The sequence below is a fragment of the Sphaerodactylus townsendi genome, linkage group LG01 (genome assembly GCF_021028975.2).
Source record: "Sphaerodactylus townsendi isolate TG3544 linkage group LG01, MPM_Stown_v2.3, whole genome shotgun sequence".
Lineage (NCBI taxonomy): Eukaryota > Metazoa > Chordata > Lepidosauria > Squamata > Sphaerodactylidae > Sphaerodactylus > Sphaerodactylus townsendi.
In genome coordinates this window covers 68049476-68074532 of record NC_059425.1, presented here as the reverse complement: position 1 = coordinate 68074532, position 25057 = coordinate 68049476, and the positions used below count along the sequence as shown (strand labels likewise).

Below are 25057 nucleotides of genomic sequence, written 5' to 3'. Positions count from 1 at the left end.
CTGCATCCTGCAGACATGACAGAACAATATTTTCCCAAGAGATGGAGAATACAATTTGCATCACAGATCTGCCACTGCTAACTGTAGCATATGGAGCAGACATTAAAACATTAGGTGTATTAAAGGTTCAAATGTTATTTGGGCATTTTGCAACATGAAGGGCAAAATAGAATTAAAATAGTCTCTCTGCATGTTTAGTGCTGTCAAGTTGCTTCTGACTCATGGCAACCCTACGAATCAATGTCCTCCAAAATATCCTATCATTTAATAGCCTTGCTCAGGTTTGCAAATGGAGTGATATGACTTTCTTTATAGAGTGAATCCATCTCATGTTGGGTCTTCCTCTTTTCCTGCTGCCTTCCACTTTTCTCAGCATCATTGTCTTTTCCAGTGACTCTTGTCTTCTCATAATGTGACCAAAGTACAACAGCCTCTGTTTAGCTATTTTAGCTTGTAGGGACAGTTCAGGCTTGATTTGATCTAGAACCCACTTATTTCGGTTGTTCACCATATCTGTAACACCACATTTCACAGGAATCTACTTTTTTCCTGTCAGTTTTCTTCACTGTCCAGTTTTCACACACATAGTAATAGGAAATACTATGGCATGAAATAACTTGATCTTGGTTGCCAGTGACACATCCTCAAGGTTAGTATCTTCTCTAAATCCTTCATGGCAGCTTTTCCATGTCTCAATTTCCTTTTGATCTCCCTTTTGGTTGATAATGAAACCAAGGAACAGAAAGTCTTCAACAATTTCAATTTCCTGATTGTCCATCTTAGGTTGAGTAATCCTGCAGTAGTCATTACTTTTGTCTTTTTGATGTTCAGCTGTAGTCCTGCTTTGACACTTTCCCCTTTTAACTTCCAGCAGTAGTAATTTCAAGTATCTGTGGTTTTCTATCCGTAATGTAGTATCATTGATATATCTCAAATTGTTAATGTTCCTCCCCTCAATTTTCACTCCAGTTTTTCTTACGATATGTTCTGCATACACATTAAGAGGTTGTGACAATACATCAGAGGGGCCAGTCCATGATCTTAACAAATGTACAACCAACTTGTTTGGATTTTCTAGCAGGGGAGCACAGCTATCATGTCCTCTTGACAGAACAGTACACTTCTCCTATCTGGGATGGTCGTCCTCTTCCACGGAGTACACAGCTTTGGGAGGGATTCACATGGAGTAGTGAGGGAGGGAGGGGATACCCCCCCCCCCATCCAGTCAGATCAGACAAATCAACCCTGGCAATCAATGGGGTGACAGATGTCGCAGCCAGAATACTCTCACATCCAAGAGCCAACATGGAGTCTGATCTACATCCTGGTCTACTTGAAAAAAGAATGAGATAATCACAGACACACACATATGATTATTCTAACCATGTTAAAGAAAGAACACTGTGTCTTAGGTAGCAGTCTGTCCATGCTATTTCAGGGCATCCTCAGCTGAGATGGCATTTAAATGTAGGTGTACCATGTCTACATCATTCACTCTGACCATATTATCTCTGTAGATGCTGAATTCTACTCACCTTTCTACGTACCACTGATTTTCAGAAACACTGTGGAAGGATATAAAAATGTTAAGAATGAACCCATATTATTAGATTACCTCCGCTGTTGTGTGCCAGTTTCAAAGCTTCTAGAGAAACAGCTGGGGTCACTTCAAGTTGACAGACCATCACTTTTGCTTGACAGATGACAGGAGCAGCCCTTTTCAAGTCTTCAGCATCCATAAGTAAATTAGCTCCCGCAACAATTACAATAAAGTTCTGCCCTAAAAAAATAATTTCTAAGTTATTATTATTAATGATAAACAGGTTAAAACTCTTCTTTAGCCCTTAAAAGGCAGAGTAAAGATGCAGCCTTCATTCATGCTCTTATGGCGTTCCCCATTATTTTACTGTGGCTTGCAAAGGAGAACTTCCTGTGAGATGGCCCCTTAATGCATTTATTCTGGTTTAACTTTAATTTTTGCAGAAAGAGAAGGGAGAGTCTCCTTCCACCAGCCTGCCAAGCGATCATCTGGCCCTTTCCTCTCAGACTCCTTTAACAAGCAGCCATTCTGCAAGAAGAGGGAAGGCCCATTTCCACAGCTGGATTTTACCAATTTTGTATTTGTTAGTTGCCTTGATTTTTTCCTTTTGACAAACAGATGATAAACAGATGTACTCCTTGCAACAGTATCTCAGTACAATTGGTGGCACTTTCCCTACCTTACAGGGAAAAACTCCAGACATCTGAAGTCCCTTTTTGTGGTACAGGTGTGGCTTGGAAGATACTCATCTCTGGTATCTGTCTGCACTTAGTTTAGTGCTGCCTCTAAGGTGCTGCTACTGATGTCTTCACCAGAGACGTATCTGCCCGGTGACATGGGGTACCCCACGTCCCCGGGCGCATGCTATCTGGTCACGTGGGGGCGCAAAATTGGCTCCCATGTGACCAGGAATACAGCTCCACCCCGCACCCCCCCATGTGACCAGGAAGACAGCAAGGCAGCAGGACTTCCTGCTGTCTCATTGTCTTCAGGCGCCCTTGACTCCACCCATGTTGTCATCAACATGGACAGGGTCAAGGGTGCCTGCCCCCCCCCCTTGCTCCCATCTGGGCTCCCAGCCAGCAGTCCCTTCTGCCTTCCCCTCCAGGGAAGCCAGAAGTGACTGTAGTCTCTCAGCCTCCGAGAGGTGCTTTTATAAGCACTGAGGCCTGGGGGTGAGGCTCATTTGATCCAATTTCTTCTTCCTTTGAAGAGGGGATCTGCAAGAACTTTCAGGGACATCTCATTCCACCTCCCACACTATTTCCATACTCTGTTCTCTGAAATATCCCACAGCCTCTCCTCCTTTCTTATTTCCTTGCTTTGTTCCCACTAACCAGCCTTTATCTGCCCCCCCATTTTCATATTTTCTTTCTTCATACCTCCAGAAGCCTCTGTCCAGGAATATATAGGTGAGTTACGTAATACTGACCAAAAGGTCTGGCCAGGTTTAGGATGGAAATCTCCAAAGGACTTGCACTTTCCCCTACATCGACCTGCTGCTAGTAGGCATATGGCAACCCTATACAGTGCCTGCTGGCAGGTCTGGCCTCAGTGTGTCCACCCTCAAAAGCCAAAAAAGGTCTGGAAAGGGCCCTGTCCCCTCTCCCTTTCTTTTACCAAGAGAAACCAAGGCTCGAAGGCTGACCATGCTATTGTAGCAATGTCCACATCAGCCACTGAGTTTCTTAAACCTACAGTCTGGTATTTATGACTCCACAGTCAGCAAACCTTTCAAACTTTAATGAGACTCAATTTCATTTTACGCAGTTTCCCAGCATCCTCAGGGCATCTGCAAATCACTATGATCCATTGATGTATTCAGATTTGTGAGTTGGGACATCCTCTATAATGTGATGGTGGCTTTGAGATGACCTGGTGCAAAAAATCGTTTTTTGGTTCTAGTGGGGGAGGGTGGCCTTTGGTCATGGTGAGGGAAGGTGGCTGCCCATACGGGGGGGGGGGGGGCAGGCGTAAAACTCAGCTTTTGCCCCAGACTCCATTTTCTCTAGCTATGCCTCTGCTTTCAACCAAATGTGCTGCAAACAGGATTGAATTAAAGGGTAGTATAGCAAATATAGCAGCACTGGTGTTTGGATTTGTTTTAGCAAGAGCCAAGAGCTACATCATCAAATGCATAAAAGGTAGTATGTCTCCAAATATGATAGTTGGACCACAGGGGACAAAGCACAGGCAAATATCCCTCATCTTGACAGCTGAGGTGCTAAAAATAAATACATTAATCCAAATCACTGGCTATTTTGACCAACTAAGGAAATCATGAAGTGGAACAAGAGTAAATTGGCTATGATTTTTAGACGTCACATAATCTGGAAAGTCAAAGCACTGTTACTGGACTAGATAACCAACGGCTCAAATCCAAATCTCGTTTTCTGATAGTAGGTGTTTTGAATGATGGGGAGTTCAATTTTAATTAATTTCCTGCATCTCTTGCAGATCTACATATCTCACCTAGTGCTGTTTCAGGGAGGGCACTGTCCCCTGGGGTGGTGTTTCCGGGAGAAGGGTGCTTGGAGGGCTGCAGTGGGAGAGAAGAGGCGGGAAAGCTCTGTTCCTCTCACTGAGCTCCACTCATGCTGCTTTGGATCCAAGCCATTATCTACAGCCGGCTGCAGGATTCTATGTGGTATTTTGTAAAGGGGAAAACCGTTTCTGTGGCTAACAAGAAATAGCAGCTTGCTAAATCACAGGATTCAAATACACAAGGTCACGTTGTGGGTGTAGCTCTGCATGAGAGTTCCTATGTATTTATCAGCTGCCTGCTTTGGAAAGTCCAACATGTACACTATGAATTTATAACAGCTGCCAAGCTTATTAAACTAATATATGAGAGATCCAGGTAACATTTTTCCATTCCCTTCTAGAGTCAAAGTACACTTTTGACATATATTTTGTCTTTAATCTTACCTGTCACTTTTAAAATGTAAATTATAAAAAAATCTTTTACTGGTATCAAGGTTCACTTAATACCTTTGTACTCAAAGGTGGGTGCACATGGGGAAAAAAGCCTGAGCCTGGTTTTCATGTAATGGTTACTTAGGCAAAAGATACAGTTAAGCTGAAACAGGCTTTGTGCTGGCTTTTCATATACTGACAGACCACAACACTCTTATTCAAGATCAGAACACTCTAATTCTGCTCTCAAGGTCCCCAATGTCCTTTGAGGTACTCAATGATAAGCTGGCACCACTCTGAAACACTAGGATGAGCAAAGGAGATGTAATTCAAGACCAGATTATGGTTCCCAGGTAACAATGCTCCTTTCAAGATTGTACTACATAAGATGCAAGGAAAATGAAAGAATTCAGGTAATGGAACCTGTCATGCCCCAGAGAAGCTCTTATTATTTTCTTTATTAAGTTTCAGTTGTCCCTCTAGCTAGTATGGGTTTAGTTCCTTTGTATAGTGTTCTAAGGGAGGGAACTTTAATTAGACCCTGTTCCCTTAAGAAATCCCCCTAGAGGCAGTCTTCCTTTCATTACCCAGTTGTGCCCCAGTTTATTTAATTTAGTCTAAGGTTCCAGTGGAGTTGGAAGGCTACAATAACTCTTACGTCTAAAGCTTAGAGACCATAAGTCTAAGGTTTTAACAGAAAGAAGAATCCAGATAAAGGACACTGAAGGAACCATGAGGAAGCCCAGACAAAGTGGATTTTCCTGGAAGGAGTCAGAGAAGGATAAAAGTCTCAAGCTTCAAGTTGTTCCAGTCAAGCAAGTACGTTATTTTAGTCAGACCCTGAGAGGAGTTAGGGTCTCAATTCTTGCATGCAATAAAACCTCCTTTTAAAAAAAACTGTTACACCTTGCTAGAGTCTCCCACTTGTGAGTCTCCCACTCTGTTCTGGCCAAGTACATGACACCTAAGACTATTTTACTTGGGGAAAAGAACAGAACCAGGTAATGAAATAATGTGAACCCAAGGACATTTTTAGAAGGCAGCAACACTGGTAATAATTATATCCTAATCAATGCAAAGATTCATATAAGGAAGCATAATTAAAGCACGAGCTATGTGATCTGAAATGTTTCAATTAGCAAGACTCCAGTTAAAAAGTAAAACGGGAAAAACAGTGTTGCAATTCCAGAATTAAGTTCCTTAGAAAGAGGAATCACTGGAGATTATAGCTCATGTTTTATGGACATATCAGACACCACACATTCAATATGAAAACACCACATGGGGAGCTGCCTAGCTTATTACAGTTTTTGGTGAGACTGCAGATAAACATTCCTAACATGTTACCAGGTTGCTCGCTGCAAGAATGGAGGCACATTTAAAATTTTTGCAACATGTGATGTTGCCCTTCGACTGGTATTATGAAAATACACTTGAGAAGAAATAAGTTGGATGCTGTAGTTAAAAGCTGTCCTTTCCCTGAGGTCAAATCTGTGCAGGCCCCAGAATAGCTGAAATGTCCTCCCATTTAGCATGATCCACAGTTGACTGGACTGGCAACAAAGTGCACTGCACTGCTTATTTGTTCAATTGCTAAGTAGACAGATAACAGGACACATAACTAAAGGTGGAGGCACTAGTACTATGCAATGCACTTGGATGTTTGTGGTTTACAGAATGGAAGCATTTCACTCAGCCATAAAAAACAACCACACTAGGATTTTACAGCCTTCTCAAGTACTGGTAACAGGAACTAGATGAAAACAAAGTTGCCAGTTCTCCCAAGAGGATTGTCATGTGATTATTTGCAATTGTTAATTCATTCAAATGCATATTTAATATGAGCAGATCTAACACAATGTACTAATGAGGCTGAGCGTAGTGGAACACAATCTACTTGACCTTACTGGGTTGCATGCTATGGGCTTTATTTTGCAAACCTCATAAGAATCTTAGAGCCCCATCAGAGCGGGGAGGGTGGGGGACTGAATCCACCCATGGGAGCGGTGTACAGCTGTGTTGGAAGATCTGCCCTCCCTGGGGCACTTATCCTGGTAGAGGGGTGATTTTGCTGGTATGTGGAACATAGAACTGGACGTGGCGCCTGGTGCTGCCATTGGTATAGCTGGGGCGGGCCGGGGGAGAAGTCGACGTTGGTCACCTTGTCCCTGGTCATTTGCTGCATTGTACCAGTGGACAGGGCCTCTGACGTATGCCACCAAAACAGGTGGCATAAACCTATTAAGCCAAATGGGGGCTTCTTGGCATTGGGAAGGGTGTTTTGGTTTACCAACCTCCCTGGGCCACCAAAAAGCCTCTTTGGGGGCAGCGGCCTGGTGACAGTGGGTGCATGGCCCCTTGAATGGGACTGTAAGTATATTAAATACATCTCAGTACATCTCATACATTAGAAAAATGGCACCAATCTGGTCAACTAGTTTGGTGTTTTTTGTCAGAATTCAAAAGAACATTTGACAACATTTTATTTTCCTTCTAAACCCCATTAGTGTGATACAGAAAATGGAAACTTGTAAACCTCAGAAAAGGTACCTTCATCATCAACAATGATTGAAGCTGCTCCTGTGGCTGCATTCTCAGCTTGACCTACAAAATCTAGGACAAGGGAAAATAATATAGAAGATCTGAAATATATTTGAACCTGGAACTTAGGCTGATTCCACATGGACCAAAAACAGTGGTGTGAAAATGGTGTAAACATTTTTACACTGTTTTAAATCCTTTTACACCGCTTTTAAATCCTTTTACACTGTTTTCACACTGCTTTTTTGGCCCATGAGGAATCTGCCTTAGTTTCAACAAACATGAAAAGATCTAGTTTACCTGCTTGAAAACCAAAACGAACCTATAACTACTGGCAAAATATTTACAGCTATCATTTGTGAAGCAAATTTTACAGCCTTATGGGTGTTTAATAACACCCATAAATTAGCATGCAAAGAGCAAAAATCAATTAATTGTGCCCAATTCTCTGCTTTAGTAGAACTGAACTTTTAATGCAGAACTTCTCTGAAAGTTGCAGTGTGGTGCTTTCTCATTTATGCAGACAAACATTTGAAAGACTTTTTGGACGTGTGCACTTATTTCCTCCCTGCCCCGTCTATATAGGAAAACCCCATATCTGAAAAGATTCTTCTAGGCAAGGTACAGAATGATGTAAGAAACATTTTTCTGGATGATATCAAAGGTTCACATGGTTACATCTGCAGCTAGCCAGGTATTCCCAGAAAGCTTACAAAAAAAGCAGAAAGGCAACAGCCTTTCCATTTTGTTCTCTCCTCCCCAATTCGTATTCAGAGGCAGCCTAACTCTGAACCGTCAAGTTTAGTTTAGTTATCATGGCTAACAATCACCAATAGAGCCATCCACCCTGAATCTGCCTGATATTTTAAAACTATCCAAGCAGGAGGACAGCAATACATTTTATGGCAAGACATTCCATTTGCTAAGTATGTGGAGTGTAAAGAAGTTGGTGTGGTGGAGTGGCCAGATCAGGGAGACCTGGGTTCAAAACTCCATGTTGCCATGAAGTTTTCAAAGTGACTGTGAGCTAGTCTCTCAAAATAAAATGTCACAGAGGGTTGTTGTGATGCTAAAATGGGAAGAAAGAAGCATATATGCTGCATAGGGACGTTAGCAATGGTGGGATTCAGCAGGTTCGCACCGGTTCAGTAGAACCGGTAGCTAATTTTTTGCTGAGTTTGCTGAACCGGCTGAATCCCACCACCCCAAGGGAGGGGAGCAAGGGGGCTTTCAGAGCCCCAGAGCAGCTGGGTGCCTTGCCGTCAGGCTGCTCCAAGATTAGAAGCAAGCCTTTATTGGCATAGAACTGCTCCAAGATGCTAAAAGCCCTGTCGCCCCCTCTCCCAGGGGAGGGGAAGTAAGGGGGCTTTTAGAGCCCTGGAGTAGCTGGGCATGAGCAGGCCTCCTCCAAAGGCAGCGCAGCCAGCCCCCAGGCATGCGGCCCGCTCCGAGCAGCTGGCTGATGAAAGAAGCCCGGCGTCACGCGGGCCAAGCTGCAGCCTCCGCCTTCCCTCATCTCCCTCTGGCAATCAAAAAGGTAGGGAGGTGGAGGAAAAGGCCCCGGCTGGGCCAGCCACGTTCCTTTGCAACAGCCAGGTAATTGGGCGATGGGGGGAGGCGGCGGCAGTGGTCCGGTAGATAAATTAATAGAATCCCACTACTGGATGTTAGCTCTAGTTTGGGAAATTCCTGAAGACTTGGACATGAAGCCTGAAGAGGATGGGATTTGGGAAAAAGGAACTCAGCAGGGATGAGTCTACCCTTCAAAGCATCCAGTGCCTAAAGGGGAACCGATCTCTTCAGTTTGGAGATGAGTTGTAATTCTGGGTGAACTCCAGTTCATGCCTGGAGGTTGGCAACACTAATACAGCCCTAAGCTCCTTGGCGGAAGAGTGGGATAAAGCTGTACTAGATAGAATGATAGAAGTACTCTTTTACATTCCTGCATGTATCGCTAATCAATTTCATTGGGTTGGATTCTGATACCCTTCAGTGGAAGATGCTGACAGCTTTGACTCTTTCCTATATACCCCTCCCCCAGAAGTCCTTTTTAATGCCTGGGAAAGTTTATTCCTGGTATTACAGAACCTGCCTGGGCTAATAGCCATGTGAGTCAGGCTGCTGCAGTAAGGAAAGGACAGAGATAAAGTTACTCTTTTGGTCTCTTCCATCAGCACAGGCCCATACAGATGATAAAATGAATGGCATTTAGCATAGGGCGCAATCCATTAAAAGCTTTTAAGTCTAATATATTTCACAGAGGTACACTTAATTTCACTGAAAAACACTTAAAGTACTCACACCAATTGATATTAGGGTCTTAAAAGTGGTTAAATTTCACTGGTTTGTGTCCCTTGTGTCTAGTTCCTAAATGCTTTCATTATTTCAACACTGCAAAAGAGACCAATATTAATCCCTTATTACTGTTGGGGCACAATGAGTTTCAGAGATGGTGGCTCATCTAAGATCATCCAGGAAGTTCATAGCTCATTTGGGATTTGAGCCAATGGTTTTTCCAGTTACGTATTGTGCGCTTACACTATATCACACCAAACCAGTTTTAGTAATGTAGCAGCTCCAATAACCAGTGTGTACATAAATAAAACAAAATCACAAACATTAAATATATAAATAAATAAATATATAAAAACAAAAATTTTACCTGAAGGAATCCCATTCTTCTTGAAATTTTCAATATAATCATAACCAAACGAATCCTTCCCAACCTATTCAGTAAAGAATATGAACTTGTAAATTAATCTGGTATGATACAACATTGTGATATATTTTAAAGCTTGTCTTTCTCCATTTTTCTGTAGGTAAGGTTGCCGATTTTGTCCCAGTCCTAGCTTCTCATTTTTTGACTAATGTGGATGTGGAGTAGTAGCAACTCCTTGTCTATGGTTGCAAGTTCTTTGCAGGTGGTGTGGATTCTCTCACGTAATAATGTGCATTCCAGGGAGTCATATATACAGTTAGCCTGTGGGAATTTAAAAGTCCTTTTTTCTGTGCTCAACGTGACTTACTGAGTCTCTGGTTTTAGAAAACTTTTAACATTAAATGTCCTATTCCTATGGGCACATAGTTTACTTCAAACAACGATCTTTCACTTGGAACTCTGTTTCACTTGTCATATTTAGAATTCTGAAATGTCCTGCCTGTGACCTCATTTACTCTATCAATGACTGCAAATATCACAGCACATTTCAGAAGACTTTTTTTAAATAAAAGATTTATCCTACTTTTTAAAAGAAATGTACTTGAAGCCAACAATGATAAACAAAATACTATAAAAATGCTGAACAAAAAAATTCAAACAGAAATAAACATAATCTAACAAGGATAGCTATACTGGTTGGAGACAGAGAGTCCCGTCATCATAGAAGTGTTAGCAATAGAAGTACTGTAAGGATGTAGTTATTGTCTCCCCCTGTGATGGATCTGCTATCAACTCCGTTTCAGCTCTCACTCTTTATGTTAAAAGAACAGTGCTTCCCTCGGTCAATAATCTTCAAAACCAAAGCTTTGTTATGAGGCAGAGCATATAGAAATGCTGTCAGCCTTGGGTTACCCCTTAAGATTTCCAGATAAAAGGTATGCCATAGACAAGTTTTATTTTTAAAAATGCTATAGGATACCCATGAAATAAGCTAAAGGCGAGCTGAGGAAAAGCAAATCTTGTAAGGGGGTTAGAATAGATGGCCGGTATGGCCTCTTCAAATCCTATGAATCCATTATAATTAAGCATTAAACCCTGTGGGATGAACCTATGCTTATTTTAATATCAAACTCAAGCCAATAATATTTTGGGACATACTTTCACTACCTGTAATACCAAAAGTGCCATTAAGGTTAGGCACCATTCCTGAGAGATTCCTGAGATACTGTGAAGAGAGATGCAGACCAAACAGAATTATGCGAATTAATAAATGGTGAAATTCTCATAACTGCAAATGAAAGATCCTATGAATATTTTATTGTGGTCAACACAAGTAAGAGAGAGACTAGTGTAGGTATCTCTGAAATGTAGTGTGTTGCTTTTAGCCATGATTACTAGTGGTGTGTTAGCAGCTCATCTTCTAAGACATTTATTTGCTTTAAACAGCTGATATGAATCTGTTAGGGGTGTAAAATCTATGAAATTATTTTCTGGGATCTTAGTTGGGTCTCCATAGAAACAGGGAACAACATTGGAGGGTGGTTCTCCTCATGCCCTTTGATAATAAAAGCGAGGCTTTTTCGATGGAAGGACTACTGGTTCAGAAATGTGCTCCACAGACAGGCCACAGTTTTTCAGTCTTCACTTAGTTTAGCTTCAGCTTATTCTTATATTTTCTTCTAGATAAGCATTAAGGCAATTCTCAGATGAAATTCATTAAGAAATGAAAGATTGGGCGTATATACAAAATGCTAAAACAGATTCTGGAGGATGGAAACATATCACAAGCAAAACTAAAATATTGCCCAATTATTGCTGAAGCTTGTTTCCTTTATTTTTGTTCTGGAAACAATTTCACTCATTTCTCCATAGTTTAATAATATTTTTCTTTGGTTCATGATCAAAACTTCTTTCATGTGACACTTGGTGCCTGTCATCACAATAGGTATCATTCCAACAAGTTACAGAATCAAAATAAGCATACCTGCAAATTAATTACACTGAAAAAATACTTTCCTGACATTTCTTATATGCCATCTGTTCTGCATAGCTAAATCTCTGATGAACTTTTTGGGAATACGTTTACTTTTTATTGCATAGGAAATCAATTTTGTTACTAAAAATAAAAGATCTAATAAGATAAAGGGATAAGGAACTGAAATGCAGTTTGGAAAATAAACAACATGACATGCATCATAGACAATAGATATTCACTGTGTTGGTTTTAAAAAATTTAATATTGTTTCACAGGATTAATTCAAACATCAGTGAACACATGCCCTCCTCACAGTTGTTTAGGAGTTAGTATTCTCTAAACTGGATCACTACACTTTGCTTTATGTAGCACTATCTTTAAAAACTGATTGGAAACTTCATCATTCATCAAACCATATTATCCAGGTCCTTAACTGGGATTTACTATTGTGGGCATACCACCCCAGTGCTTAAAAATCAAATACACACCTAAACGTGCAAAACCCATTCATTTAAACAGACTATTTCTTCAAAGCATTTAACTGTGCTATGGATTATTTTCTCCTCACAGACAAACCTGTTTACGGTAATCTTTGATTAAAGTAGTGCCCTGCAGACCTATACTAAAGAGTCAGGGCAAGAAGTAGGTCTGAGTTCCTCGTGTTCTTTGTAGTAATTATTTCTCTAGCACATTATCTTCTTCTTTAGCATTTTCTTTCTACCAGGTTGCTCTGTTCCTAACCATGTTTATTCAGAAGAAAGTCACACTGATCTGAATGGAATTTACTTCTGAATACATTCAGCATTAGTAAAAAACCTAATCTAAGCTTTTAGTTATTTTTTGCTTTGGTTACAGGATTTTGTTACAGTCTGTAGGACAAGTACTGCTGAATAGTAAACAGTAATGGGAAGGTTTTTTGATCCGACCTGCATAAAAAATTGTTACAAACTTTGAACGGGATTTCACTTTATTTTTCCTAGAAGGGCTCATGAACCTTTATCAGCTAAATACTATAAATGAGACTTTGACTTCCATGGAGTCACAATTATAGTAAATGGTAACACTGGGAGGCGTTATGCATCCTACACTTTGCATGTTCAGGCTTTCATTTATGAAGCATACCTTACATAAAAAGACCATCGTTCTGACACATAAGTTTCAGAAAGTGCAAAATAAGACTGAACGATTGAAGCTCAGTCAAATAAAATGGAGAAGCTGATGGTGAGTGGTCCATTAAATGTGAAAAGAATGAAGCCATACTCCTCCAAAGAGTCATATTTATACTCTGGAATACCCTCAGTTTGCTTTGTTCCAGAATGTCCAGGTTTTTCCCAGTTTTGGCTGAAATGCCATCTCTACCTCTGCTGGAAGATAAGAACCTAGAACCTGAAGAAAGAACAGTTGCTGCTGGAAACAGTGGCCCTTTCCGCATGGGCCATTAACAGCGCCCTGGGGACAGCAAAAACGCCGTCCCTAAGGAGCTGTTCGTACAGGAGGCGCAGCTGCTGTGCAGCTGTGCCGCCCTCGCACCTCCCGAGTGGCACGAAGCCGCCGTTTTCCGACCTCGCTTCCCCAGCGAGGTTTACGGAAAATGGCGGCTTTGAGCCACTGCCGTGCGAACGGCAGCGGCTCGAGGGCGCCCTCCCTCCCCTTTTTAACTGTTGACCTACCGTCGCTGCGGCCGTCCAGCGTGTCACCGAGGCCTGGGGACATGCTCCCCTGCCCTGTGACGATGGAGCAGTTGCGCAGGGCAGGGGGGGCATGTCCCCAGGCCTTGGCGACGCGCCGGACGGCCGCGGCAACGGTGCTCCGCGGCGCCGTCTTCCCGGTTGTTTCTGGGACCGTTCGTGCAAATGGTCCCAGGGGGGTTGGGTTGGGACCCAACCCCAATCGTGGCCGTGCGGAAACAGACAGTGTTTTGGGTGTTGGAACTTTTTTTTACAGAACTGCTTGCTGACGCACATATGCCATTCCAACTCAACTGGAATTTTTAAAGAATCCATAAAGATTACAGATTGTTCAAATGAGACATTCCTGCAACTCTGAACTTTGAGTTGCACTTTTTCATGTCAACCAAGCTTATTTCAAGAATCAGTAACCAGCTGAAAGTGTGTTATTGGATTATCTGTATCTAATTCCTTGTTAGATTCTTAAAATAAATTTGATTGTTACAAATAATTATATGACAATTGAGACAGATGTTACATCAGAAGATCTAAGTTAATGCCTACCTTGCAGATCATTGAGGTTTTAGCTCCAAGTCGTGCAGCCTGGACACACTGATTGGCACCTTTCCCCCCAAATCCAGTGAAAAATCTGTGTCCATGTATGGTCTCCCCAGCTTTGGGCAGGCGGGTAGTAAGACTGTTATAATAAAAATATATAATGTTTGGATAAATTAGTAATGGGGAATAAGATATCTGAACATAACAAATTCTCATTGTAACATAGTTATTACGTGCAAACATAACCAGACAATCTAAGGCCTTACTGGCACAGATAGTTTACTCATTCAAATTGTTTATGCCCCTGTAATTGCCACAAATAATGAAACAGCTTTCAGCTCTTGCACAATTAATGTTCATTAACAAACATTTATAAGTAGGACAAGACAAATCACATTTAAAAGTGGTAGGCCTGAAAAGGGCAAGGGTCTCACCAGTGGTGGAATTCAAATAATTTAACAACCAGTTCCAGTGGTGGGATTCAAATAATTTAACAACTGATTGTTTACAAGCACCATTTTAACAACTGGTTCTGCCGAAGTGGTGCGAATCTGCTAAATCCCACCACTGGTCTTCACTGTTCTCAGTATAGCCCTAGGCTACAAGTGATAGTATGCATGCAGCCTACACAGTTGCTTGTATAACAAATGGGCCAATGGGAAGCTGAGCATTTTTAGAAAGTACTGGTGAGAACAAAGCATAGTCAGAGAGCTAGAAGCTGGATGAGAAAAGTGACTTCAGTTCAGTCACAGTGCAGTTTTTATAGAAATTTTTGAAATAATCCAGTTCACACAGAATGTACTACTGCAGTGTCACATGGGCAGCAGTTTATATGCAACATCCTAAATATTAAACAATTAAAAGCTATGTCAGACTATGCTTGTTTCCACAATAGTCTTTTGAGCTCTGATATACTTTTACACAAAAGTCTCATGTGCGAAATATGAGGACTGTATCACATAATAAATGTTGGTAAAAATCAGACTTTCGACTATTTTACAGTTAAAAGAGTTGTGAAATTCCAGTAAGCACCATCTTCCTAAAGTTTATTGATTTTGGCTCAATTTGATTGCTCTTTGAAGTTGTTTAACTGCCATTTATGTATATTCTATCAGGTCCCCCTAACCACCTCAATAGACCTGTTATAATTCATTAATAGTTGTCAGTCATTGCTGCAAATATTGAGTTGGCCTGGACAGCAGGCCTAGAATCAAGAGCAAGAAATCTGACCTTTGTGTGAGAGAACCCACCATTTTGAAGGAATACATTTTCAGGCCTGACAAATATTTTGATGTCAATAATATAAAGAACAAGGGAGGGAGAGGAACACATACTTGTATATGTATGTGAAGGAATTAAACTGAGTACAGACACATTTCCTGATGTACTAAAAATATCACATCTAGAAAACTGTGGCACTACTAAGTAGGTTAGTGCCATGTTTTTACCACAGGTAAAAAAAAAGCCCACACAGTTTTAAAAAAATACTTCCTACCACTGTAGAGAGAACGGATGCAACAAAGATACCTTTTGGGAGGGAATGCTTCTTGATAACGAAGCCCTGAATGATTAAACACTTGCCCCAAATAGTGGTTGGAAAGCAAAATAGAGAATTCTAATTCTTAAACACAAGGGAGGTGAGGGAGCTCGAAAGCTTCTTTGGAGTTAGAATTGGGGGAAACCCAAAAAGTTGTTCAACCAAAAGATTCGTATAGATGGGTAACTATTATAAACCCACAAAACTGGAAGACACACTGTACAATAACATGGACTTTTAAAAAAGCTGAAAATAATGGAGTTTCGTGAAATGGTATTGGAGAAAGAAAAGAATGCAGAGCAGAGCTGACTGGGAGGAATGGAGTGGGAGAAAAACTCCTGCCCAGTGCTTGGTATGGCAGACTTCCTTTCCAACGTACTGCCACTTACAGCACTAGAGAGAGTGTAAGCCTGGGTCAGCTTTCATTTCTAGCACAGCAGAAGGAGTTTTAAGGGCTCTTGATTCACTTATCTATGTAGGATCAAGCATGTTCTGAGGGCAGAGCAGGCAAGGGACTAGTCATTGGAAACCAGTGCAAAGGTCATATAAGGTTATAAATAAGAAAATACCACAGGGAGACCCAAACTTATACAGCTTTCCTCACCACAGAAACACAGGACTGATGGGGGAGAAGAGCTGCAGGAGCATGCAAAAGAATAGCCGGGGCTGTAGCAAGATATGAGGGATCGACCACGGCACCAATAGCCACAAATGCCACAAGGCATTTAATTGCATTCAGAAAGCAGCACATATGCTTCACCAGCAAGGTCTAGTCTGAAAGGATTTTGGTTGGAAATTCTACAGCCCCACCTTTCCTAGTGGAGCAATCAAGAGACTTGCTTAACTCAGAAGCACATCTTCACAAGAAGGGCTGTAAATAATCATAGCTTTTCTTAGTGGGACTATTGTCATGTTCCCTTCCCAACATCAAAGCGGCCTCTCACCCTTGAAGCAAGTCTACACTTCCATTCTCTACACAGTGATGAACATATTGCACCACTGATGGCATCTTGGACATGGTGCAAGTGTTTTCACTAAAGACAAAACATGGATTTTTTAAAATTCTGGAAAAGACTCCAAAACCGCTCCAAAACTGAGAATCTGATTGTATGAATGGACTACATTAATCAACAGTTTTGCTCAGATCAGGAAAATTAGAAAATGAGCTTTGTTTATTTCTTTGTAAGATCATGTAATTTAACAATGAAACCAGGAAATTCATACATTTGGTGCAAATTTATTTTTAAAAAACTAGCAGCTGCAAAGAAAAAGCACTCATCTGGAAGATTCATTTATTCCTCAAACACATTTCCACCTTATATATTGCTAACTATATTCACAAATGTTCATGTATGTGTATTTCTGCATTTCATTTTGTCTGAAACCACTATTAAATCAAAGAAAGCATTTCTGTAATGCAATGTTATTACCTTGTCACTGAATTCTGTAATGAACAGCGATTATTGGATTTTGATTTGCATCAAAAAATCTTAAAAAGCCTTTCAGCCTTCTGTTATGAACACTAAGTAATATGTAATTGGTATGATTAAGTAACCATTTACATTCTTCACTTATTGATAATCCCACAAAAAGTACATATAATGGTTCAAAAAAAGAAAAATGGAAACAGCTAACATAGCTAACAAAGCCAAACAACTTGATTAGTAAAACTGTAAGAATGACATTCAAAAATGTTTTTACAGTAATGTGTAATTTTGACATATCTTGAAAACAGAAAATGACATGAAGAAAAGCAGACTATTGCAAAAAAGTCTATAGATTTGTTAATGTAACCATATCATTCAGTTGTAAAAAGATTACAGACAAAATTGAATAGATTCTAGTACACACTCCCCTGTCACTCTATACACTATCACTTTGCTACAGTCATAGCTATTTTGTTTTTGCATTATTTCTTTATTTGGTACATTTTGATCCCATTCTTTATACATCCAGTCAGAACTGTTTGTGTAATGGTATCCACTAGTACACCATTCCAGTACTTATTATTATATTGCTGTCCCGCTCCATGACTATGACCAGACACTGAGGTTGTAGCTGGGAAGCACAGGCCCAGAGAAAGCCATAAAGATCATAACTGCACCTCTGGGACAATCTCCCTGATCAAAGAACAAGAATGAACAGCACCATTGACAGTTACTGTTTCAAATCCAGCCAATACCCATGAGCCATCTGACACTTAGCGCAGCTGCAAGGAATATTGATTTTTAAAATTATTTTTGCAGTAAGTATGTTTGGTTGAATATTAAGAAAAAGAAACTTGACTGTACACTCTGCCACAAAACTGGAGCTTTTAGAGTAGAAGTGAAGGCAGGAATGAAGGTTGCTAAGGAGTGGACCAGAAATGAAATAACTTATTTTGGTACAAATTGATATTGAGAGCTTATATCTTTGAGGTAAAACAATTTGATCATAAGAAAATGTGGGACATAAAGCTGTGGTATAACTGCTGGCTGAATCAGAGAAAGAGATAACTGAAAATGTGGATTTGAAAGCATTATCTGCCCCAAAAATGTTTACAGCAGTTTATTTGGGGGTTTGATTGAACTAGAAAATGTTACTATGAACTGTATTTTTACTCTTTACTCGGTTGTTTCCAGTCATATATAATGAGTGAAGACTACATGAAAACTGGTTGTGGTGGGTTTTCCAGGCTGTGTGGCTGTGGTCTGGTGGATCTTGTTCCTAACGTTTCGCCTGCATCTCTGGCTGGCATCTTCAGAGGTGTATCACAGAGGGAAGTCTGTTACTATGTCCATAGAGAAGAAAATGTTAGGGGTATATACTGTCCATGTCCCAGGGTGGGGAACCAATCAGTAAGTGTTTGGGTGGAACTTGTTATGCAAAAATGTGGTTGATAGTATTGTATTGTGGGTGGGGCTTATCAGTTCAGGGAGTGATTCACGTTTTCATGCCCTGCAGCAGCAGTAGTATTGGTGAATGCAAATCCTGTGTTTTCACAGGGGTCTGTGAAGATGAGATAAACCACTGAACACTGTAGAGGTCAGGCCTGATTTACTGTGTGCTGTTCTGGAGGCCTCACTTCAAAACGGATGTGGACAGAATGAAGTGGGTGCAGAGGAGAGTGATAGGGTAATCAGGTGCCTGTAGACAAGGAAAGGTTGAGGGGTTTGGGAATGTTCAGTCTGCAGAAGAGGAGGTTGAGGGGGGACAAGCTTGTTCTCTTTAAGAGGAGGGCAGGAAGCAACTCCTGTTGGCAGCAGAGCATATGACTTTCAATAATGGGTATAAATTATGGGAGGAGAACAAATTCAAAATAATAATAATAACAAAAGCCCCCCTCCCCCCACCCTGTTGCATAGATTTTCCATCTGGGGATTTAACTCTGATGGCTTGGGTAACGTGACTCTTTAGCTGTTTCTGAGCAAGGCCTAGCCTCTCTTAGTTATCATTTCCCCCAATCACTGGCTTAGGGAGGGATTTCATCCTGTGCATTTAATAATACTCCTTTCCTGAGCAGTTTTAATTAGCTGGAGCTAGCCAGATAGTGGGAGTAGGCATATGCTGTGCTTATACTTGTAGAGGTAGAAGTTTCCATTTTGTTCTCAACCCCCCTGGCTACTCCCACTGCCTGGAGCCTTGGTGGGGGGAAAGACAAAGGCTTGGCTTGTGTTCTTTGACAGGTTACTTATATTCTTTGAAAGGCTGCTGTTCCACTAACGGGGGTAAAGAAAGAGCCAGAGTACAATTTTACTGTGCAACCTCCCCCACAACCAGTGGGTAGCCAGTCTACTTTATTTGCAGCATGGAGGCTATTGGGTTTCCAATCTGTAACAAAAAAAGGTGACAAATTCCCACAAAACTATGTGTGAGACAGATCAGATATTTATGTGGCAAGATTTCTCTCTCCAAGCAGTTGTGGAGAGACTTCGTTATGCACCAGTCTTATTATTCACTTAGAAGAAGAAGAAGAAGAAGAAGAAGAAGAAGAAGAAGAAGAAGAAGAAGAAGAAGAAGAAGAAGAAGAAGAAGAAGAAGAAGAAGAAGAGTTGGAATTATACCCCCCTTTCTCTCCTGTAAGGAGACTCAAAGGGCTTACAAACTCCTTACCCTTCCCCCCTCACAACAAATACCCTGTGGGGTAGGTGGGGCTGAGAGAGCTTCGAAGAACTGTGACTAGCCCAAGGTTACCCAGCTGGCGTGTGTTGGAGTGCACAGGCTAATCTGAATTCCCCAGATAAGCCTCCACAGGTCAGGTTGCAGAGCGGGGAATCAAACCCAGTTCCTCCAGATTAGAGTACACCATTGCTGCCCCCATTCTACTTCAAAATTTACTAAGTTATCACAAATTATTTAGTTGTTTTAAGCAAGGTATTTTCCTCCAAACAACATCATTTAATTTGCCTTTAGAATAGGGAATTGCCTTAAATTTTGAGGAGATCCATTGTGTACAGTAGCATCCCTGAGAAATTCACCTTATGGGGTTGGAGGTAAAACAAAAAAGGGTTATGTTTTCTATTGAAATCAGTGTAAACCTCACCTAAACACAATGACAATTTGAACTTTAGTATAATAAGCCCCAAAGGGGAGGGGCAGTGTAAAATTTAATAAAATAAATAAATAACACAATAACGTGAACAATATATTTAAAGTACAAATGAGCCGAACCCCAAATAAAATTTCCATGCACATCTTTAGTTTTTCTATATTTAAGAGGTTTAAGATATGTCTAAGATAAGGGATTATAATAAAGATCTACAATGGAAAATTATCTCCTGTAATTCAGTACTCTAAGATTGCCACAAACAAAAAGTTTCTAGGCAGAAGTCACAAATGATAGGGAACATTCTGATTCAAAGAAAAACACTTAATAACCAAGGAAACAGGCAAAAGCACTTGCAAACAAACATATTAAATGCCACATGGCAGAAGATGTTTATTCAGGACTTTGTTCCCGGTAAAAATGTTATAAGGGTGTTGACAACATAACACAATGTGAATATTTTTTAATATGGCAAGATGGAGTGAAAACCTTGCAGGGTATCCAAAGGTATCCAGGGTATCCAAAGCATCTCTCTCAATGTTCAGAGTCCCAAGTGAAATGCTCTATGAGTAGATGCCACATAAAGATGAAACAGCAAAAAGAGGAAAGTAAATTCAGCTGGTAAATGCTGAACTGAGAGGTTTCATTTGTGTGAACTTAGGAAGAAGTTCTATCTTGTGGGAAACAGGTGGTCTAATTAATTGCTGGACCAGCATGTGATGCCCCTAAAGTCTTGCGCTGGCTTCCCTTAATTTTGGGCTTACAAACATGCTTGTGGACAATCAGGATGCTGTACCTGACAACAGAGATACCTACTGCTCCTCTCTTAAATACTGGATTCAATGGCTACATTGAATCTTACATATTCAAGTGGGTGCCTCCAAAAACATGCCCCATGTAGCAGAATGAGAGCTAGTTGCCAAGCTACTTCTATTTCATTTGCTATTTCTCCTTTCCCACCCATCATTTTATTGTTGAGATGAGCTTCTTTTCTCTTTGATTTTGCTTAGTCAGTAGTTTCTGGATATCACCACCACAAAAGACAATAGAAGAATCAAGTGTGGTAATCGTAGCAGAATTCTAAGGTGACAGAGTGACCTAAAACCCCATTTTCTGCAAGTAAAAAAGTTTGATTTTTTGAATAAATATTTTTAATTAAAGGGTGGGGCAAGATTTGTATACTTATATAACATCACTCACATACTACGCACATAAAGAAAGGGGCAACTCAGTATCTAAGGGGACAGACTGTCTTTTGGAGGGAACAATTTGGAGGGAACAATTTCCTCAGTGCGTTAGAAAGCATAGGATTGTCGCAGGTGGAGGGCAGGAGAATTAGTTCTGGGAACAAAAAGAGTGTAAAGTGACAGGCAAATTGTGATGCTACAAACTGAGGCACTGCAACAGAAATAGCTCTGGGAAGCTCAGTGCATAAATGATAGTTATTATACTGAGATTTACATGTGTGCTTTCCACAAGTACAGAAGAAACCACTGAATGTCTGATATTTTTTTCTTTTAAGCGTAACTGTTTTCCAGCAAGAATTCAATGAAGCCAATTCATTTATTCCATTACCCATGCTGAATCCCTTATGAATTAAGCAATGGTTTTCCAGCCTCATGTGGTCCATTATGCTAAGGAGCTCGGTAAACTCAAGCGTTATCTCACAATCCATAATTTTTAATTGCCAGTACTCAATGGAGTGCCTCAATCTTCCTTTGATGGCATCATAGTCTACTGCCATGGAAATAGCTAGTCTGACAAACAACGACATCACCTCTGTGGAAAATAGTGAAAACTGTCTGAAGTTAAAGTGACAGCTGGGATAAATCAGCTTTCAAACAAAATGGGTCTTTTAAATAGCAGACTACTAAAAACAAACAAACATGCAAACAAAAAGCACACAGGATGGCTTAGGAATTATTGCAGAGTATGAAAAGCCACCATTAACGTCCTGCCCTTGCATTCCACTTCTAACTACAAAATCAACATGATCTCATAACTGACTTGCCTTCCGAAGGCTGCCAAAGTCTTTACTCTTTGGTCTGGTCACCTCCCAACCAGCTAAGAGACAAAAAAGTTTACAGGAAGGAGACACATGTAGAAGAATTTATTTATTTAGAAAATTTATTTGCTGCCTCACCAGACAGATACTTACTCAGGGAAGTGTACAACTAAGATAATAAAACAAAGTCAAAGCCACTAAAATGCAACCATTAAAAAAAAGAAGCTGGCAGCATTAAAACAAGGCAGGTCATAGCAGCACAAACTACACATTGAGCCTAAAATGATACAGATAAAACAATCCTGGGGCCAGAAGCAAACCATAAAATGTTTGAGATAAAATTCCTAGTTAAAAACCTGGGTGAAAAGGAACACTTTAACCAGGCACCAAAAAGAAAAATAGGCACCTGTCACTGAAAAAAGTCCTATCTCTGTTCATCATCTGCCTCACCTCTGAAGGTGAGGGCACAGAATGAACTGGCAGAATACTACAGCAGTTTGTTTCAGACTGTGTATGGCTTTAGACTTCAGGAGAAGAATCTCACTTCTAAACGTTTCCTCAAGTTAAAAAAAATCCCTCATGTGCTAGTTTCTACTTGCAGGCAGTTGTTTTCAGAGGAATGTTCAGAATCGGTATTTCCCTGCATAACACAAACCTACTCTACCTCTTCAGCATTCCAATACTACATTTTGTGCTATGTGTTTCACCACCTCTGTTCCTGCACCATAAGTCCCAGTATCTTGCACCCAATGGCCCAGTATCCCTATTACTTCTTATTTAGTTCTCCATTTTGCCCTTGCTACATCTTTTATGTTCCTACCCCTTATCTCACTACGTGCCATGCTCCACACAATGTAATGCCACCTATCTCTTTACCAAGATTGTTGTTTCAGATCTTGAATGTCAGGATTTGACACACAAATTGCAGGAAGAATGCATGTCACAGGCTGTATCTTAAATACATAAAAGTCCGACGGCACCTTAAAGACTAACATTTATTTCAACATGAGCTTTTATGAATACCACCTAACTTTCTCAGATATTACCTCAACTCAGTGATTCCCAACCAGGGTTCTGGGGTACCCTGGGATGTCATGAGCACATCCCAGCAGTACTGCAACAACGCTTACCCCCCACCCCTGGAATCAAATGGATTCATGGAGTTGGGAGCCTCATGGGCTCCTGTTAAACAATGTTGAAAAGCAGCGTTGTTTTGTTTGCCTAAATTTGGCGTGGATTGGTGGAGGGGGGGGGAGATTTAAAGGGAGCTCCTATGGCTGGGCCGTGAGGGAGAGGCTCGGGATTTCCAACCGCCGGTGTGGGAGGGGGCCTCATTGGCGCCAGCCTCCTCCGCTCACAGTCTGGGGGTCCACCTGGATTCGTCTCTTTCAATGGAGACCCAGGTGGCCCTTACAACCCGGACTGCGTTTTTCCATCTTCGTCAGGCCAATCGGGCGTTCTGGCCCCCTTCACTCCTCCCAAGCGGACCTAGCCACCCGTGATCCATGCCACAGCGGTCACCTCCAGGCTAGACTAAGCCTTGTAACTTCAGCTTCTACATGGGCCTTCCCTTGCGTTTGATTCGGAAACTAAAGCTGGTCCAAAATGCAGCTGCGCGCCTGCTCACAGGAGGCGCCTCTAGAGAGCATATCCAGCCTGTGTTGTGCCAGCTGCATTGGCTCCCGTTTGAATTCCGAATCATCTTCAAGGTGTGGATTCTGACCTTTAAGGCATTACGCGGTCTGGGACCCTCGTACCTTCGGGACCGCATCACCCCATATGTCCCTACTCGGCCTCTGCTGATCGGACAGTTGGTGGGAGGGTGTTCCACCAGGCCGGGGCCAGTGCTGTGAAAGTCCTGGCCCGTGTGGAGGCCAGCTGCATCATTGAGGGGCCGGGGACCAATTTGCTGGTGGTCCCCGGCCCCTCAATGATGCAGCTGGCCTCCACACAGGCCAGGACTTTCACAGCGCTGGCCCCGGCCTGGTGGAACACCCTCCCACCAACTGTCCAGGCCCTGCGGGACCTTGGTGAGAGTTCCGCAGGACGCAACCTGGGCACTGTGTTGTTCCACCGGGCCTTTGGAGTGTCCAGCCGCTGATATGGTGGCTCCCCCCCACTGCTCCTGCTTTGGGCACTGGTACAACAGAGCTCCTACCACTCATATTGAGAGCCTGCACCTCCCCCGCCTTCTTGGGGTGGGTTTTAAATTGAGCCTGGGCGCCTCTTGTTTAATTTGCTAATTGTTAGCTTCGCTGTTTTTATGTATTCCCAAGATGTTTATAAGTCTGACGGAGCCTATGTTTTGTATTTTACGGTCTGCTCCTGCTTATTTTTTTTTATATATTATGTTGTTTCACCGCCCGAAGACCTTTGGGGATTCCAAGAGGTGAGTATAAAGATAGATTACCCATAATGAATATGCACATATATGTAATAATAATAATAATAATAATAATAATAATAATAATAATAATAATAATAATAATAATAATAATAATAATAATAATAAATCCCCCCAATCCATGCCGAATTTAGGCAAACAATGCTGCTTTCAATGCTGCTTTCCCTCCCCTTCCCCCTCCATCCCTTCCCCTGCTCGCCACGCCCCCACCTTCCTCTCCCAGTGCCCCTGCTTGCCACCTACCCACAACAATCATGCATGTGGTAAAAAAGCACAGATCATCATGGATCCTCCTGATTTTTCCGCTTGATCACCCCAAAATCACCATCACATCACAGCTCATGCCCTGGGCACATGTCTGAACACAACAAGCACACATCCCATGCTCCATGGTGCCACAGTGGCACAAAAATGTGGTAAAAGCACCTCATGGATCCTCCTGATTTTTCTACTTGGTCACCCCAAAATCACCATCACATCACAGCTCATGTCCCTGGCCACATGTCTGAACACAACAATCATACATCCAATGCTCCGTGGTGCAAAAACCTGCTTAAAAACACTGATCCTTGTGGATCCTCATGATTTTTGTACTAAGTCCCCCCAAATTACCAATCACATCACAACCTGAGCCTTTAGCCACATGCCTGAACACAACAATCATGCATCCCATGCTCCGTGGCACCGCAATAGTGCAAAAAAAGCAGTGGGAGATGGGGGGTGGGGGTGA

The 25057-nt window shown here is 41.5% G+C and overlaps 1 protein-coding gene across 3 annotated transcripts in view; it reads right to left on the bottom strand.

Annotated features, from left to right (window-relative positions):
- Positions 1-25057, bottom strand: part of RBKS (ribokinase) — a 77901-nt gene that overhangs the window by 44018 nt on the left and 8826 nt on the right. For all 3 annotated transcript variants that reach the window (XM_048514189.1, XM_048514099.1, XM_048514277.1), the window contains exons 2-5: positions 13863-13995; positions 9660-9723; positions 7007-7069; positions 1616-1780 (exon numbers count right to left, since the gene is read on the bottom strand). In XM_048514189.1, coding sequence (XP_048370146.1) covers positions 1616-1780; positions 7007-7069; positions 9660-9723; positions 13863-13995 — 425 coding nt within the window. The remainder of the gene's footprint in view (positions 1-1615; positions 1781-7006; positions 7070-9659; positions 9724-13862; positions 13996-25057) is intronic.